Source organism: Lasioglossum baleicum, chromosome 1 (assembly GCF_051020765.1).
Source record: "Lasioglossum baleicum chromosome 1, iyLasBale1, whole genome shotgun sequence".
Taxonomy (NCBI): Eukaryota; Metazoa; Arthropoda; class Insecta; order Hymenoptera; family Halictidae; genus Lasioglossum; species Lasioglossum baleicum.
In genome coordinates this window covers 21,045,939-21,063,070 of record NC_134929.1, presented here as the reverse complement: position 1 = coordinate 21,063,070, position 17,132 = coordinate 21,045,939, and the positions used below count along the sequence as shown (strand labels likewise).

The window sequence follows — 17,132 nt, the reverse complement described above, 5'->3', positions numbered from 1 at the left end:
TATAAAGCTCGAGTCTTCGAAGCTTCAGAGCTCAGTCTTAAAGACTAAGTTTCTATAGAAGAAGATTTAGAAGAAGTCTTTAAGACTGAGCTCTGGAGCTTCGAAGACTCGAGCTTTATACAACACTAATTTTTGAGGAGTGTATTTCCAAACGCATGCATTATGTATAGAAAACATCAATAATTCCTGCCCGTGGGAAATGTTTGCTTCATTTTTATTAAATCAGCCTAGTTTCGCGACACACGCATCATTGTCTGCTTGACCGTGCGGTGATCTTTGCCACAATAATAACCGCAAACGTATCTCGGTGTCTGGAAGGAGGAAACACGAAACTCTCATGATTACAGCAATCGAAAATGAATGAAACTATAGCGCGACCAGTTTAAAAACTAGATACCGACCGCTTTCTCCCAGGTGACTTGACTCTGTGCTCCAATTCACTATTCATTTTTACTCTAAACATCGGTCCTTGGTTTTACACTACAACGTATCGGCGTTATCGTAATTCCAGATGTGAGATCGCAACTTGATCGTAATCATTCACGGAAAATATTAAGCCCGAAGTGTGCCAAACAATATTAATTATTCGCCTATCGATCTCATCGGGGACTTTCGGGCGATCGTATCGATTTCAGAGATTCGGATCAGTTCCAGATTTTACTTAGAAAACGTATGACTGTTATCAATTTTTATTGATACTTGTCTATCTAGTCATAACTGGTCATAACCAGATACATAGACAGTACTTCCAAAAATACGAAGCTCGCATTACCTATCTACACTACAGGTCCTGTATGTTCTATGACGATGAGGTGACATGGTTGCATTGGGGTTTGTAGATGTCATTACAACACAGCCCAGGGGAACGAAGAAAACTGTCCTATATTAATGAGTTTTCAAGTTTCTGTATGCATTTATAGCTTCGACTTTTATCCCTTTCATATCTACAAAGGCTGTTACCGCTGAAGATCAGGTCTCATTTGATTCCACTGTCTTAAAATTTGCCTAGGAAAATTGAAAACTGCATAAACATCCGCAGTCTACCACTATCAACCGCGTTTGTAAACTCTGCTATTCAGGATGAAGGTTCTTCACAATCATTTTGATCAGAACCTTCGAATCGCTAATCCAGCACCGCGTTTTACAATCAACGGCCACCCAATCCTCGCAAAAAGCATCCGCGGGCCCCCGATGACCGCATTTGCACCGTTTGACGTGTGATCGCGTGGATTGGTGCAAGTGCAGAGCTGCATTACGGCGACGACGGAGAGTGCCGATACAAAAGTTCACGCTGTCGTTACATAACCTCCGTGACGGTGTCGGTTGGCTAGGGAGGGCTGATGATGGAGGAGGAGGAGGATGGGGAGTGTGTAACGAGAGGAGAGCGAGAGGTGAAAAAAGAGGAGAGGGGCCCAGTTCATGATCTCTCTGTCTCTTGATGTGGGCTGCGGGCTGCGGCATGTACGAGTAAGCTGGTGTGTTTATAAGTGTGGGAGCGGATTCGCTCGTGCGCACGTGACCAAGTCCTGACTGTATCTATAGCACCTCTGTATCTGTATAGTCGTCTGCTGCATGCTCGGCTATCGGCTATCGGTCGCTCGTAACGCTGGTAAGCTAGTTGGCCGTCCAATTATTTGAACGTCATGCGCGTGGACGGGCGGCTCCGTGCGAAACCGTTGGCCGATCGGTTGTTGGCTACCGGCGTTCGACGAGCAAGGATTGTCAACGGACCTCGTGTGATCGTCATCGTCAACAGTATCAACATCGGCGCGTTTACGTTCGGACGTCGCAACCAAGTGTCAGCAGTCTCTCGGACGTATCGATAGAGTACATACACACAGTGATATGCAGAACATGCTCGAGCCACTCCTCGACATCCCGACGGTCTACTACGGGGCGCTACTGGGCATTGGATTCTGCGTCTACTACCTTTTCGAAGTCGTTAAAGTGAGTAAACGTCAGTCAATCAGCCTAACCTAGCCCGCAAACCCCATCGACCACGAACAGACAATATCCCATTCAGTCGCGACGTCCGATAAAACCCGCGACACACATCCGTTTTTCTAGCGTACTCACGATCGCATATATGCGGTTTTTATAACGTACCGCGCCGCAACTACGGTTCAAACAAATGTGCAGCGTTTAATTGAATCCATAGTATTTCAGTCGCTGCACGTTAGAAAAACGGACGTGTGTAGCGGGCCTTTTTTCCACCGACGAACGTCCGACGTTTGACGTACCGGTGATCGAGGAAGCTGCATCATCGACCATTCGGACGCATTGCGACTTGCGACGGATATATTCGCTTGTCTCGTTTATGTTCGCTCCGCCGGCATTGTTTGTCCCGTTTTTCCAAACTATTTTTCAGTTATAGCTGTGGTTGTCAGGGAGAACGCCGTCTGTCACATACTTTCACCCACATTATTCTTTTGAGCCCTTCGAATTTGTTTTCATGGCTTTTTTCTGGTAAATACGTAAATCCTATATTATAAATTGTGACATGCGGCGTTTTTCCTGACAACCACAGATATGTAAGTGTTAGGCTTGGCGGGATTCGAGATACCTGCCCCCTCCTCCGGTAACCGCAACCCCTCGTGTCAACGATTGACACTTTTCGAGTTGTGGTGCAATATCTCGCTCTTGCGCTCATTCGGAAAATTAAACCTGCCGCGATTTTTCGGTAGCAGGATGCGAGAGGATTTCAAACGCGAATTAAAGATGGCTGTGGACCGAGAGGTTAACTAGGTTGGGGTTATGGGAAAATACTGTTTTATCATCGTGACAACCTACGGAGTAGTTCTATCGAGACTACATACTTTTCGGTATTTCATTTTTATCCCGAAAATACGAAACGAAATTAATCTAGGAGCTCACTGTGACTTTTTATTCAGAATTTGAAACATAGCCTGGTTCAGTTAAGTGTTACGAAAGATTACTGTCTTATTAAATACATTTTTATTCAACTCCAGGCAACGTGCGGGCGATTTTTCGAGATCGCTGCCGGGATTTATAGTAATTGAAATTTTTAGACTGTACTATAGAGCAGACGTTACCGTTTATGCACAGACTTTTAACCTTCATTAAGCTCAATCAACGCCGCGTTTGGTTCAGAGTCGCGCTTATATCGGGACTGCCTTGATTCTATTGAAGATACCATTTGAACAGATAAGAAAAAAAGCCCGCTCTCGGTCTGGAGAATTTCGCACCGGTCAATTGATTTTCGTGGCAATGAAGGGTTATTGACACGCCACGGAGAAAGACGCGAATCCATTTCCATGGTTTCTACACCGAGGAAAAGAAAAATACAAAGACTAATTGTTTCTGAGATCCTCGCTGCAGATCGGCATTAATTGTTGGAATCTACGTCGTGGCTCTTTTATTCGCGATTATCAATTCGTCCTCGATATTGCAACCTTTGGCTTCTCTCGCATGGAATTTTCTGCGGCCGTACAACCATTTACTCTTCGAGGTAAAAATTCGTACATTTTCTGCTTTTTAGCTACTCGAAAATCTAAGGTGTGTTTCTAATCTCTTAGCTATAGCGAAACTAAGTGCATCAATAAAGTTATTGTATATATACTGTAGATATTTTTGTAGACAAATTCGAAGGGAGAGGAATCTTTTAAAATCTATTTTCGGTGGGAATTCTATCGATTTTAATATTTTAGCATTTCCTGACAATTTTCATGTCTTAAAATGCATAAATATCCGCAGTCTATTTATTGCTATACTACGAAACAGTTATGGTTATTGACAGAAGGGTAAAATGTAAATCAAAAACAAATGAGGTAGATAATTTTTTTTTGTATTTGTGGTTTATCTTAATGTGGTCGCATTAACTGCAAGGTCGTTAGCGATTACTTAATATACTAAATAACATAGTAGCATAGACATAAAATGAGTAGGCAATATTCTAGTACCTTTGACGTACGAGAAATGAATATTCTCGAGTGAATATTTAGATTTTCAAAGCATTGCATGGTTTATCTAAATGAAAGAGTGTGTCGACTGTTAGCGGAAGGATTAGGATTTTATCGCGATCGGAGGATTTAAAGGTTTGCGGTTCCGTTCCAGGGAAGTATGAATCGGCATGACTGGCGCGAGCTAATTGAGACGATCCAAAGTTCGAAATTCTTCTTATCATTAAAACTTTTCAAACACCGGCCGATACTGCACCGATATAATATCAGGATTTCCGTGATACGAATAGTTCGGGCGAGTCGCACGACCCTTCGTAGTCCGTGCGAGCCACGCGGAGAGATGCACGGTTGATTAATTTGACCTTAAAACTTAAAACTCTCCGTGGCACTCGCACCCGCGGACAAATTGCGCGCGCGTCGGTGCCTGGCTGCGCGCGCAACTTCTACGCAAACGGCCGGAACAGGTAACTCGAATGTACCGAATAAGCCAGTCGAGAATAATGCAATCTTTGAATAGATAGATTTCGCTCGTGAATGCGACACACCGTCATATGCTTGTCTGCCCCTTCATGCTATTTTTTCTGTATTCGAACGCATCGCAGCTTTTCCAGAGGAAATTGATAGAATAGTATCGACGCGTGGGAAAATGCGTTTTCAGAACGGATGTTGTGCTTCAGAAATGCTACGCGCTAAATGCATACTTTTTATTGCGGATGAATGAATGTATTTTTTCAAGGAAGTGAATAAGTCTATTCAAAGGAACTGAATTAATGTATCTGAAGACAATGAGTATTATCATATCCTACCGATGTATTTATTAGACTGAGCTTCCGTTCGCTTTTCTCACTAATTCGTTTTTATTCAATCTTTTTATACTTCCACTTCTATTGTGTGTTTTATATCTGTTATATGCAACTATTTGTAGATCTCCTTATCCGTTTTTATTCAATTTTTTTATGCTTCCACTTCTATTGTGTGTTTCATATCTTCTTTTACATACAACCATTTGTGAATCTCTATGGTACTTTTTATAGAACTGTAAATTAATTTCTTTTCAACTGCCAATAAGCTGTTCAGTGAAATAAATATATTGCTGTCGGAAGTATTTTGTCTTTTTCTGAAGCAACAATACCATTTATAACTACCCTATCGGAATTTTGCTGCATTTCTGCGTGAATAGAAGTCGAAGTCGGTTATAGATTTTTTTAAGCAGAATTATGTTACGAATTTGAGAAACAAAGTAGTCAACATTTTTTACATTGTAAGAATTATAGATAAACAATAGCTTAAACTTAAATGTCTCCATTTAATTTATGCTACACAAAAGAAGCCTGTTTACATAATTGAACACTTATACATGTTTCGACTTATCAGCATACATTGTTATTACGAATTTGCGTTACCGGATATTTATGCCCCGCTACTGTAGATAAGAAAATTCTAAAATAAGTCGTATGAAAATTTCCAAGAAACAATTAAGCGGCGTACGCTTCTGGAAAAAAGACAAAAAGTTCGAGCTGGATCAATAATCGAAATCTTGTTTTTAGAAGCCGCCTTTTAAAAATAACGACATTAATCAATCGGTGAACCGGAATATCTTCTACATGTACAGTGGGTAACGAAAGTGTTCGAACGCCCTTTAAAACAAAATAACTTTTTTATAATTGTACCAAACGACCTGATTTTTTAATAATCAATTAGAAGCATTGGTTTATGAAATGATATCCAAAGAAGATTTCTCAAAAAACTATAATTTACAAAGCTACATACAAAAATAAAAAAGGCATTTTTTTAATCTAAAATTTAAAATATATGTTTTGTAGATCTATGTCAGTTATACACATGCTGAAAATTTCATCGAAATCGGTTGACGCAGGACAAAACGACACGCATCGAAAGATGTACGATTTTGTGGATTTTAAGCAGAAAAACTACGGTTTTCAACATTTTTAATCTCTCGTAGCTCGTGTGTATGTTAATCGATTTTGACGAAATTTCCAGCATGTGTACAACTAACATAGATCTACAAAATATATATTTTAAATTTTCTTTAAGGGCCATAAAAGATTTTCCAAAAAATTATAATTTACAAGAATACATGCAAACATAAAAAAGGCATTTTTTAAAACTCTTTTAATTTTTTGGAAAATCTTTTTTTGCATTTCATTTCATAAACCAATGCTTCTAATTGATTATAAAAAATCAGGTCGTTTGGTACAATTATGAAGAAGTTATTCTATTTAAAGTGCGTTCGAATACTTTCGTTACCCACTATATATGGGCATATAAAAATATGCATTTTTTAATCTTTTCAACAAATTCCTGCAAAATGAACATTTTCAAAAGAAATACATTTAATTTCTCAGCGCAGATGTGAACTTTAGAGACACGTGTAACTAATCTCCGTCGCTTTAAATGATTATACTAAAACAATAACGTATACTTTTCAGACGCCGATGCTGGTATGCGCAAACGGACCATTCCGATCATTCCTCGAGGAACACGTGCCGCTGGTTAGGAACAAATTTTGGCCGACATTATGGTGCTTCGAATCGAGAGCGCAGACCATTATAGCGAGCGTACTTCGGTCACGAATTTTACCGCCTATTATTTATCGCAGGTTGGTAAGTTTACCTTGAACTTCGTGTTCACTAGCAAAGGGACACCGCGCGATTGATTGTTCCACTCGAAAGAACTATAATTCAGTAACTACTTCGTATGAGTTATTTATAGGAGTCTTGCAAACTGTTCTGTCGCTAAAAATTCTCCTCTAGCGCAGTTAAACTATATATACAGACACGTGTAACAATGAACTATAAACTTTGTGCAGCGGTCTGCCCATTCTTCAAATTATATATAATTAGAGAATGATAATAAAATAAAAATGTTCTAAACCAAGCTAAAAACAAAATAGAAATTAAATGTATTTCTTCAAGAATATTTTCAAAGTTTAATTTGTGCATAAAACATACAGTCTAATTATAATATAATAATGTACAGTCAGCGGCAATAATAAGTGGACACCCTTAAAAATCGCATAACTTTTTAGAAATTACTCCAAAGGACTTGAATTTTTTAAAGATGTTAGACCGGCTAGTTCGCTAGAGAATAAGTAAACAAACATTTATTACGATTGCAATTGGTAGGAGAATTATACAAAATTTTAAAAAATGATGTTTTGTCAACCTTTTTATCTGGGTCTGTAACGATAATTTAAAAAATGCATTTTATAGATTTCGGTAACTTATATGCATACTGAAAATTTCATCGAAATCGGTCAACAAATTATCGTTACAGGCCCAGATAAAAAAAAGTTGACAAAACATCATTTTTTAAAATTTTGTATAATTCTCCTACCAATTGCAATCGTAATAAATGTTTGTTTACTTATTCTCTAGCGAACTAGCCGGTCTAACATCTTAAAAAATTCAAGTCCTGTGGAGCAATTTCTAAAAAGTTATGCGATTTTTAAGGGTGTCCACTTATTATTGCCGCTGACCAGTTTCACCAACTGATTTCCATCGTGAGCTTATTAAATAGAGTACAACTCGAATTAAATAATTAATCGCGCAGGGAAATCCTGACGTTATCGGACGGAGGCGAAGTGGCTCTGGATTGGGCAGAGGAAGGTTCCTTGACGACGTCGCCGATCGTGATCATCCTGCCAGGACTCACAGGAGCGAGCCAAGCTGAATACATCAAGTGCCTAATCACGTCGGCGAAAAAAGTCGGCATAAGATGCGTGATCTTCAATAACAGGGGCCTGGGAGGCGTAGAACTAAAGGTAGATTGCTACCAAACATGAACATAACAACCGTGTCCATCGCAGAATATTTAACACTGGATCTACATACCGACCTTGTACTACTTTGTAAAAATTACAATGCGATCGTTCATATTTAGAATATTATCGAATAATTCCCTCGTACGCAAACAAGAGTCCTTGGAATATCAATGAAGTCAAGAGTCTACAACCAATCTAGCAGTTCCAGTGTTAAGAATTCCAACAATGACTTCATTTTAATTATTTATTCAATTATTTCGAATCTCATTCGCTATTGCATTTGCAGACTCAGCGGACGTATTGCGCAGCGAACAGCGACGATTTGTCCGAAGTTGTTGAACACGTGAGAAAGCTTTACCCCAATGTGCCTCTTGGAGCAACTGGAATCTCTATGGGAGGGTAATTGTCATTCAATCGTAGTTTGTTTGAACGGCATCATCGCGTGAAATTCTCTATCAGTTACGAGTCTGTGTTTACCGTAAAAGAAACAAGCGAGTACTGTAGCACTCGCTGTGTGTAAAATTATTGCCAAGCCAAAGCGAAATCAATTGACACGAGCCTACTCCGGAACCATCCCCACCGCTCTGACATGATTCACAAATCGTGATTCATGTTACCTTGTATTATAAACCTCCTCGAGTTTCAGCTAGTCTATTGCTCAATACACCAACTAATGTTGCTTACGTTATTAATGTATTGTTAATGTACATTATGTGTGCTAAATGCTTTGTCAATATCTTCTTAATACTAATGCGCTAATGGGCTAATGCGTTCATTAATGCTTCAAATGTTTCGTTCACAGATTGATATTGGGTAACTACCTAGCGCAGCAAGGATCGATGGCGAAGAACAAATTGAGAGGATGTTTCTTAATCTCTGTACCGTGGAACGTGTTCGCGGCGACGAAAAATACGGAAGAAAATTACTTCAATTTAATGATGAACAAGTATTTGGCCGGGACGCTGCGTAAAAACATACAGAGATTGCATTATGCGACGGAAACCGGGTTCTTCGACGTCGACATAGATACTCTTCTAAAAGTAAGCTGAGCGAATAAGCGTTACAAGTAGACGAAAAATGAGCAAGTGCAGTTTAAAACAGTGAAAATATTAAAAAGCCTTTAAGAGTATGAACATATTATTTTCACCAAATTAAAATTATTAATGAAGAATATGAATTTATATTTGGCTCCTGCGTCTTGCAATTGATGCACAAGCTTTTTATTTTGCATAAAATCCGCTGTCTATAGTTATAATAAATAGTGTAACAAAGCTATCGATATTACAGTCAGCGGCAATATTAAGTGGACACCCTTAAAAATCGCATAACTTTTTAGAAATTGATCCAAAGGACTTTAATTTTTTTAAGATGTTAGACCGGCTAGTTCGCTAGAGAATAAGTAAACAAAAATTTATTACGATTGCAATTGGTAGGAATTATACAAAATTTTTAAAAATGATGTTTTGTCAACTTTTTTATCTGGGCCTGTAACGATAATTTAAAATCGGTCAACATTGCAATGACCTACAAACGTTTAAAGATGATCACGTGAGGGCGAAATGCCCTGGCATGGGTGAAAATCTAATCTTTAAACGTATTTCGATGAAATTTTCGGTATGCATATAAGTTACCGAAATCTATAAAACGCATTTTTTAAATTATCGTTACAGGCCCAGATAAAAAAATTGACAAAACATAATTTTTAAAAATTTTGTATAATTCCTACCATTTGCAATCGTAATAAATTTTTGTTTACTTATTCTCCAGCGAACTAGTCGGTCTAACATCTTCAAAAAATTCAAGTCCTTTGGACCAATTTTTAAAAAGTTATGCGATTTTTAAGAGTGTCCACTTAATATTGCCGCTGACTGTATAGAAGACTTCCTTCCACGAGAGGAATGATCGTTCAAATAATGTGTTTTATTCGCCAGAGCCAAACCGTACGAGAATTTGATTCGCACTTCACGGTGAAACAGTTCGGCTACAGAGACGTGGAGGAGTACTATTCTAATGCAACCATACACGACAAATTGCACTTGATTGATGTGCCGCTATTATGCCTGAGCGCTGCTGATGACCCATTTCAACCGGTTCAAGGTTTAAATTAGCTTCTCACAGCTTGACGTATAATCGTTCCGGTATAAAAATATTAAAATTAATATTTTCTCTGTTGTTTTGTGTGCAGCGATCCCATTGAAGGAGATATCGGAAACGAAAAAGGTGGCCGTTGTGGTAACGTCTCGTGGCGGCCATATTGGTTTCATGGAAGGTATGTGGCCGGTGAAAGAAGAGCAATATATGGGTAAATTGTTCTCGCAATTCTTCACTGCCCTGTTCACCACCGACGCTGATCATCAATTGTTGTGACGAACTTGTAAAATTCATTTCAACTTCATCCACGAGAATCGGTGTGAAAACGCGTTCGCCATGTTTGGCCATTACACGAAAAAGAACGAGATCGCGTGCCATGATTAATCACATATTCAGGGTACCGCACATGTGATGTTAGTAGTGATAAGAATAACAGAACCTTCGTCGCTTTTATAAAAAAGATTTTTACCAACGATCCATCGAGCACTAGTTACTAATTGTATAGGGTATAATTTTTTACAAAACATACACGACAGGTGTACGCGCAATCCCATTCTCTCGCGTATACATAAATATATCATAGTGATATTTATTTGTAACGCAGGAAGTTTAATCGTGGCAATATTTCGTAACCGGATTTATTACGCTGACATGTGTTACGACGACAAATATGAAGATCATTAGAAAGTATAATATATAAACTCGCAACACGATTAACAGAACTTTACGTTTATTTAATCATACATTTATGATAAGCAGAAGTTCCTTGTTTTTGAGAATGGTCGCACAATATCGTTACTGTGTTCATGTCAGTACTACGTCTAATAGTGGTCTAATATTAAATACTGGACATTGACTTGAACATTAGAATAAATTACGCAAAACAGCATCACATCATCAGCAAGTTAAAAGAAAAATGCCGTTCGAAGAAACATCGCCGGTTGTGTGATACAGAAAATAATAATCTATTATTACACATTTTACACGTAACATCGTATTTCGCAGTATTAAAAGGAATCGTACAGAGACGAGTCTAAACAACACACCCCCCAATCACGTTACATCATGTTTTTTACTTGTTTAACGATAGAATCATATAAAACACCAAATACCAATGCCATACTTTAATAATAAATTGTATATTTGTTATTTAGTATTTAATAAAAAAAGAAATCGATACGCTAATTTCATTTATTGCTACGATCAGTATCGTTTTTTTTTATTCGTTCTGGCAAAATTATAAAGAAAAATACGCGTTCGCCCCGCATCCTAATGAACACACGAATACTGCACAGTAAATTGCATGATAGTTTTTATTCTTTAAATAAGAAATTCGTTTTATAAAATGGTCTGCGACGAAGCGTACTAGCATATTTCGAAACAGTATTTTGCAGAATGTTTTCGAACGCGTTAAGAGATTTATGCAAAGCATAAAGTATAAAGTTGTTAATATCCTTGGCATGTGTTACAATTTGAACTCCAAGTTCAACGACTTCACTATAAATGCCAAAATATCCGCGCTTTCCTCGATCTGAAACGAAAACCTTGGTCACTAACATTAACAATAAAAAATGATAGAAATTCTGTAAACTACTGACCACTTTCATGGTTGGTTTTCCACCGCCATGCCCTGCCTTGGTGTCTATTCTAATCAGCAGGGGATTCGTTTGTTGCGGTAATTTTCCGAGCGTATGCTGCAGCGTTGCAATAAGCTTTAGACTATGCAACGGTACTACACGATCATCGTGATCTGCGGTTAACAATAATGTTGCTGGATATTGTACATTTTCCGGAGGTTTTACATTATGCAACGGGGAATACTTCAGAAGATTGTCGAAGTGTTTAGGATCGTCGGAACTACCGTAATCGGACACCCAAGCGATTCCGATGGTGAACTTATGAAAACGCAACATATCCATTACCCTGGAAGTAGAAAATGCAAAAGTAATTGCCATTACACTTTCTGAGTAGCAACCTAGCAGCCTCAAAAATTTTATGAACTCAAAGAAATGTATTAAATAAAATAACAATTGAAATGTTAAGATCTATGATTAGACAGCGGATTTTATGCGTTTATGTTTATGGCAAAAATGAGTAGGCGTAATTTAAAATAGTAAACGTAAATACGTTAGAAGAATTTAAGGATATCGTTATACTATTTTCAACCTGCTAAACATATTAAAAAAGAAAATGAATATCTATTTCATTCCAATTTATTGGAATTCATTTTTGTTCGAACTATTGAAAGTTAAAAAATTTTTATTTTGCATAAAGATTCGCTGTCTATAATACCGAAAGTTCTTTTCCAACCTTCTTACATTTAGCGAATCCCAATCGAAATGTTAATACGACAAACTAATTTTTATTCAATTCGATCGAACTTACCCGACTTGAGCAATCGCAGCACCAAAAAGATCAGGTCTTTGGTTCGCGCACGCGGCGACCAACAATCCGCCATTACTGCCACCTAAAATGCTTAACTTTGACGATGTGGTATAACGATTTTCGACTAAATACTCGGCAGCGGCTTGGAAGTCGTCGAACACGTTCTGTTTGTTAAAGAACCTTCCGCCGTTATGCCATTTTTCTCCGTATTCGCTATAATAAAATAATACACTCAGGAGATTGATTAATATTCAATAACTACACTGCTATGTGACCTACCCTCCTCCGCGAATATTCGCGACAGCTAATACTCCGTTTAAGTGTTGTACAAAAACCAGCTTTGTCACGCTAAACGATGGCTGAATGCTTACATTAAAGCCTCCGTAACCATACAACAAAGCCGGCATAGAGCTATCCAAAACTGCATCCTACAAAGAATCGATGATTAGTTATGTTATTCATTTTCTGCGATTGTAGGAATAGTATATCGATGCACGCTCACATGTTTCATCACTAAAAACATTGGAATCTTTGTACCATCTTTGCTAGTATAAAATATCTGACTAGTCTTGTATATGCTCGCATCAAAGTTTTTCACTTTAATGTCCCGTAATACCTAGAAAAATGCCCACGCGTTTACATAATCACGGAATTTCCATTATTTAGACTGCGGATCTTTATGTAAAATAGAAATTATCTGCATCGATTGCAAGAGGTAGAGTTATTTCTTCCCCTAATGATCTTAATAGATCTTCAGTTTCATCTACTCAATTTTGCTATAAATGGACAAAGAACCGCAATCTAGTCATATTGGTTTGTTCGCTTATTCCTCTAACCTGTGGTTCTTCGTCATTTTTGAGATCAACTCTGTATATAATACCAGGGATTAAAAAGGATGTGAAGTGATAAAATATTTCGGAGTATTTCTTCTCTCCCGTGAAATTGATTATTTTCCCTACGTCCAGCGGAAATGTTCGCAATTTTTCGCCGTTCCTCAAACTGTGCAGTTGCAGAACATTCTGAAAACCGTACAAGACTTGTAAACGCGAGTTTCAATATTTTTTCATCCTTTTTGAATATGTTTTCTCGCTTGTTTATCTTCACCTTGACGTCTTCGATGTAGCAAACTATCAATTTATCCTCGTGAACCGCACAGGCCCCGTCCAGCACGTTATGCGGATGTTCGGGCAAAAGGTCAACCCATTTTTCCTCTTTATAATCCAGCAAGTCTATAGTTATCAGTTTGTAGTTTGGTGCACCTTTGTTTGTCCGGAATATAGCCTTGCTGCCCTCATTTGTTATATACTGTACAAAAAGAATACAATTGATAAAGATGATCGAGCGAATTGGAACTCGGAGAAGATATACGTGTACACTGTATTATTACGAACTTCGTAATCGGCTTCGTACTTATCGACGACTTGAATTAACTGCAACTGCTCCGTAAACTTCATTCCGGGCTTCAATTCTGTGAAGTACACTAAATTGTCTCTACAGTCCTTCACAGGTGAAATGATTAGCCATTTTCCACATTGGGAAACTTGGGCACCTCTAGAAATATCGGAAACATAGATAAGGATGTTGATACAAATGGGTTAATAAATATAAATAGGTCTCTTACATCCTCCACAGAGGTTCCTCAGGGAATTCAACTACGGTAACATCTTCCGACTGAGGTGTTCCAAGAACGTGATACATCAACTTCTGATTTTTGTTGCCCTCGGTCTCTGAACCATCGGTTTTCCCTTTCTGATCTGGATAACAGCCATAAAATATCCCCTGGTTATCGTGAGTCCACGCTATCCGAGAGTATTTGACCTTTTCCAAAACTTCTGGATATTTTTCACCTAGTTATAAACATTTCTTGATAATAAGTATGCTTAAATAACAAGGTAAACAAGACTTCAGATTATTTATATTCGCCGTACCAGTTTCTGCGTTCATGAAATGAATCGTATACCAATCGGATCCGCTGCTGGACAGTCCGTAGGCGTATATACTACCATCCTCGCTAAATTTACTAATAGAAATGGCAACAGTACCATCCTGTGATAATGTATTTGCATCTAAAAACACTCGAGGTTCGCTGTCTAGAGTATCTTGTACATATAGAACACTGGAAAATGGAAATTTCTATACTGCAATCTTATAATTTGATCGACGAATGTGTGACAATTACCTTTGGTTTTGTAAACCTGTATTTTTATAGAAATAGTATTTGTCGCCGTGTCTGGTAGGGCACGAATATCTTGGGAAATCCCATAATTGTTTCAATCGATCATAAATATCTTGATGTGCACTGCACGAATCTAAATACGGTTTAGTTATGGCATTTTGGGCATCAACATATGCTTTGGTTTTCTCGGAATCTGGATCTTCCAACCATCTGTATGGATCTGGCACCTGATAAATGAAATAACAATTTAAATATATAGCAACTTATATGTTCGAATAGCGAATCAATTTATTTTGGTAATATAATAATTTTCCATCTATTTTTAATGTACGGACTCCATAAAAACGATAATGTTTTTTCTTATTCTAACCTCGACTCCATGATATTTGTCAATCACGGTTTCATCGCGAGTCGCTTCAGGATATTGCAATTTTTCCAACATTTTTCGATTCAATGTTTGCTTGCTCGTTGAATGACTCGACACCTGTATTTTGAAGAAAATATATATATGTATAATTAGAATTGTTATAGCGACATCGTGGAATACGCTTGAAAAATTATTCTTACTTTAATCGTGAAATCAGAGGACGCGCGGACAAATTGCACACAATTACAAACAGCGGATTCCAATATATTGCAGGCACTACTTTCGATTTTATGCAAACGACGTTTCTTTATAGTATTTGCAATTACCGACACAGCCACTAAACGCATCATACATACACATATGTAGACAGGTTGTACGCAGAAACACGGACGTTACCTGCGCATTCTATTTTGAAATATCTTATCGTTTCAAAATTCCTTATTTTTTTATCTGTTGTTTACTACAATTCATCTATTCAATGAACTACAACAAAAAGTAAAAAGGAGTTTAAAAAATGTCTTCCAAGTAATAATCCCGAATGAAACAATTATTATATATATATATATTGCTAGGGCTGAATTTTTTACTGATAATTAAAAAGCCCTCAGCTATAAATTACAGACGCTTAGAAATTATGAAATAATTGCCGCTCGAAAATATATGTTAAAATTGTTGCGAACTTAAAGTGCCTTTCTTTATCGACGAAAAATATAATTTTAATTTCCAATATTTTTAGTCAAGCAAATATAATTAATGGGAAGATATATATAATTATATGTATCATATTTATTAGACACGTATGCATGTATATATATAACGATATAATACGAACATTTGCGCGCGTACATCTGAATCGTTGCAATTAAAGACAATTTGTGTGGTCCCAGATAAAAGTCGTACGATAATTAGAATTAAATGTTTACAAGAAAAGTTTATAATAACTGCTTCATTCACAATCTTCGTTGCAACATGTGCATCCGCTGCAGGGCCGGCGTGACCTTTTGCGGGGCCCGGTTCAAAAATTGCGCGGGGCTAGAATACACATTCAAATCCTATACTTATATAAATTTCACAATAAGGAATTACTTATTATAAGTACAAAGGATGTTACATATATTTTTTGTAAGATAAATATTACATAATTTCTCTCGCTTTTTCCGCCGCAAAATCTTTGATTACGTTATCAAAATTGATTGAGTTTGCTACTTCGCTTTCTATTGAAAGAATTGCCAGAGATCGGTCTTATCTAAATCATAAATCGGTTTTGGCTTATTGATGATCGAAGATAATTTTTTATTAGTTTCAACCGCGAGAAACTACGTTCGAACTGAAGCCACGGTTACTGGAGTAGTTAACATTATTTGTAACGCCGCACCGTGGTCATCGCAATCGCTTACATGGGACATTACCCAACTTGAAGATACCGATTTTACTGACATACTTATAGAATATTGGTACATTAAAGAAATAAAAGTCATATTTTTCGCATCCATAATTCGCTTTCAAGGGGCAAAAAATTCAATAAAAGTACAAAATCTGTAATATATGACTTCCGCAAAAAACTATTGATATAGTTTAATTTCTCGTAAAAAGTACATTTCTCTGAAAGCGTTCGGACTTTTTTATCTGAAATAGTTTCCAGGATATATGTATATAAGGACTTTATGGAGTTACACTGAACTTTGATGATTTTTGTCATGCCTTCAAACTGAATCATCGCTACTAAAAGAATGTCTTGCATCTTAAAATTCAAAATCGGTGTTTTCTAATTGGGTAATTTCCTCTGCACCCGTGTTGCAGACGTGTCAACGTTTGATGTCAACATTTAATGTCAGCGCATGCAACACGCTGAAACGAAATATTTCAATGCAAAGACGGGAGAGAAAATCTTGCACTCATGTCAGTGTGCAGCAAGTTGTCATCGATTAGTGGATTATGCGAGTGCATTTTCCACACACACGCGAATATTCAATCTACTATACAGGGGTTCTGTAAAATGTCTGATGAGTTTTCGTAGACTGCGGAGCCTTTTAAAACGCGAGGCCAGATTCCGGTGAACGCGCTGAACCTGCCTCGCGCCGGCCCTGAATCCGCCGTGCCGTGTCATGAAAAAATTCTAAAAGAAACTCTGAGCAGTTCCAGAAATGATTTACCAATACTGTAGCTACAAATTCAATGAGAACAGCTAATAGGTTCACGACACGGAAGGATGCGGAATATATTCTTATCAATTGGCCTTAATTACCCCCTCCAATATTAGGCGATGTTAACTGACACCAGAGCTCTGCTGACACGCGCATACAATGTGACTTTTCGCGAGATTTTAATTACTAGCCATCGAAGTCAGGAAAATACAGTGTCGTATACGTTACTGATGCAAAATACATTTCAAGAAACGATATATGCTGA

At 37.6% G+C, this 17,132-nt stretch overlaps 2 protein-coding genes across 4 annotated transcripts; one reads left to right on the top strand and one right to left on the bottom strand.

Moving 5' to 3' along the window:
• Positions 1 to 1,456: 1,456 nt before the first annotated feature.
• Positions 1,457 to 10,974, top strand: Hydr1 (abhydrolase domain containing Hydr1). Of its 2 annotated transcripts, none has more exons than XM_076442945.1 (7): positions 1,457 to 1,947; positions 6,371 to 6,540; positions 7,494 to 7,704; positions 7,991 to 8,103; positions 8,507 to 8,744; positions 9,636 to 9,801; positions 9,890 to 10,974. In XM_076442945.1, the coding sequence occupies exons 1-7, from the start codon at positions 1,846 to 1,848 to the stop codon at positions 10,069 to 10,071; spliced, it is 1,182 nt and encodes a 393-aa protein (XP_076299060.1). In that variant the 5' UTR covers positions 1,457 to 1,845; the 3' UTR covers positions 10,072 to 10,974. The 2 variants fall into 2 exon arrangements, with proteins under 2 accessions (XP_076299060.1, XP_076299145.1); XM_076443030.1 differs by lacking the exon at positions 1,457 to 1,947 and adding an exon at positions 1,987 to 3,469.
• Positions 10,509 to 15,169, bottom strand: LOC143217119 (prolyl endopeptidase). Of its 2 annotated transcripts, XM_076441045.1 has the most exons (13): positions 14,924 to 15,157; positions 14,727 to 14,840; positions 14,360 to 14,583; positions 14,109 to 14,296; positions 13,802 to 14,027; positions 13,572 to 13,731; positions 13,285 to 13,485; positions 13,017 to 13,199; positions 12,683 to 12,796; positions 12,460 to 12,608; positions 12,181 to 12,393; positions 11,394 to 11,718; positions 11,113 to 11,326 (listed from the first exon to the last, which is right to left on the bottom strand). In XM_076441045.1, exons 1-13 carry the CDS (start codon positions 15,071 to 15,073, stop codon positions 11,261 to 11,263), a joined length of 2,313 nt encoding a protein of 770 aa, XP_076297160.1. In that variant the 5' UTR covers positions 15,074 to 15,157; the 3' UTR covers positions 11,113 to 11,260. The 2 variants fall into 2 exon arrangements, with proteins under 2 accessions (XP_076297071.1, XP_076297160.1); XM_076440956.1 differs by having other exon boundaries at positions 10,509 to 11,718; positions 14,924 to 15,169.
• Positions 15,170 to 17,132: the final 1,963 nt, after the last annotated feature.

Coding starts and splice junctions, on each gene's coding strand:
- Hydr1 (XM_076442945.1), top strand. CDS start 1,846: ATGCAGAACATGCTCGAGCCACTCCTCGACATCCCGACGGTCTACTAC. Junction 7,705..7,990: donor TGGGAGGCGTAGAACTAAAG/GTAGATTGCTAC, acceptor TTGCATTTGCAG/ACTCAGCGGACGTATTGCGC. Junction 9,802..9,889: donor CCCATTTCAACCGGTTCAAG/GTTTAAATTAGC, acceptor TTTTGTGTGCAG/CGATCCCATTGAAGGAGATA.
- LOC143217119 (XM_076440956.1), bottom strand. CDS start 15,073: ATGATGCGTTTAGTGGCTGTGTCGGTAATTGCAAATACTATAAAGAAA. Junction 14,841..14,923: donor CCTCTGATTTCACGATTAAA/GTAAGAATAATT, acceptor TTCAAAATACAG/GTGTCGAGTCATTCAACGAG. Junction 12,797..13,016: donor AAAATGACGAAGAACCACAG/GTTAGAGGAATA, acceptor GCATTTTTCTAG/GTATTACGGGACATTAAAGT.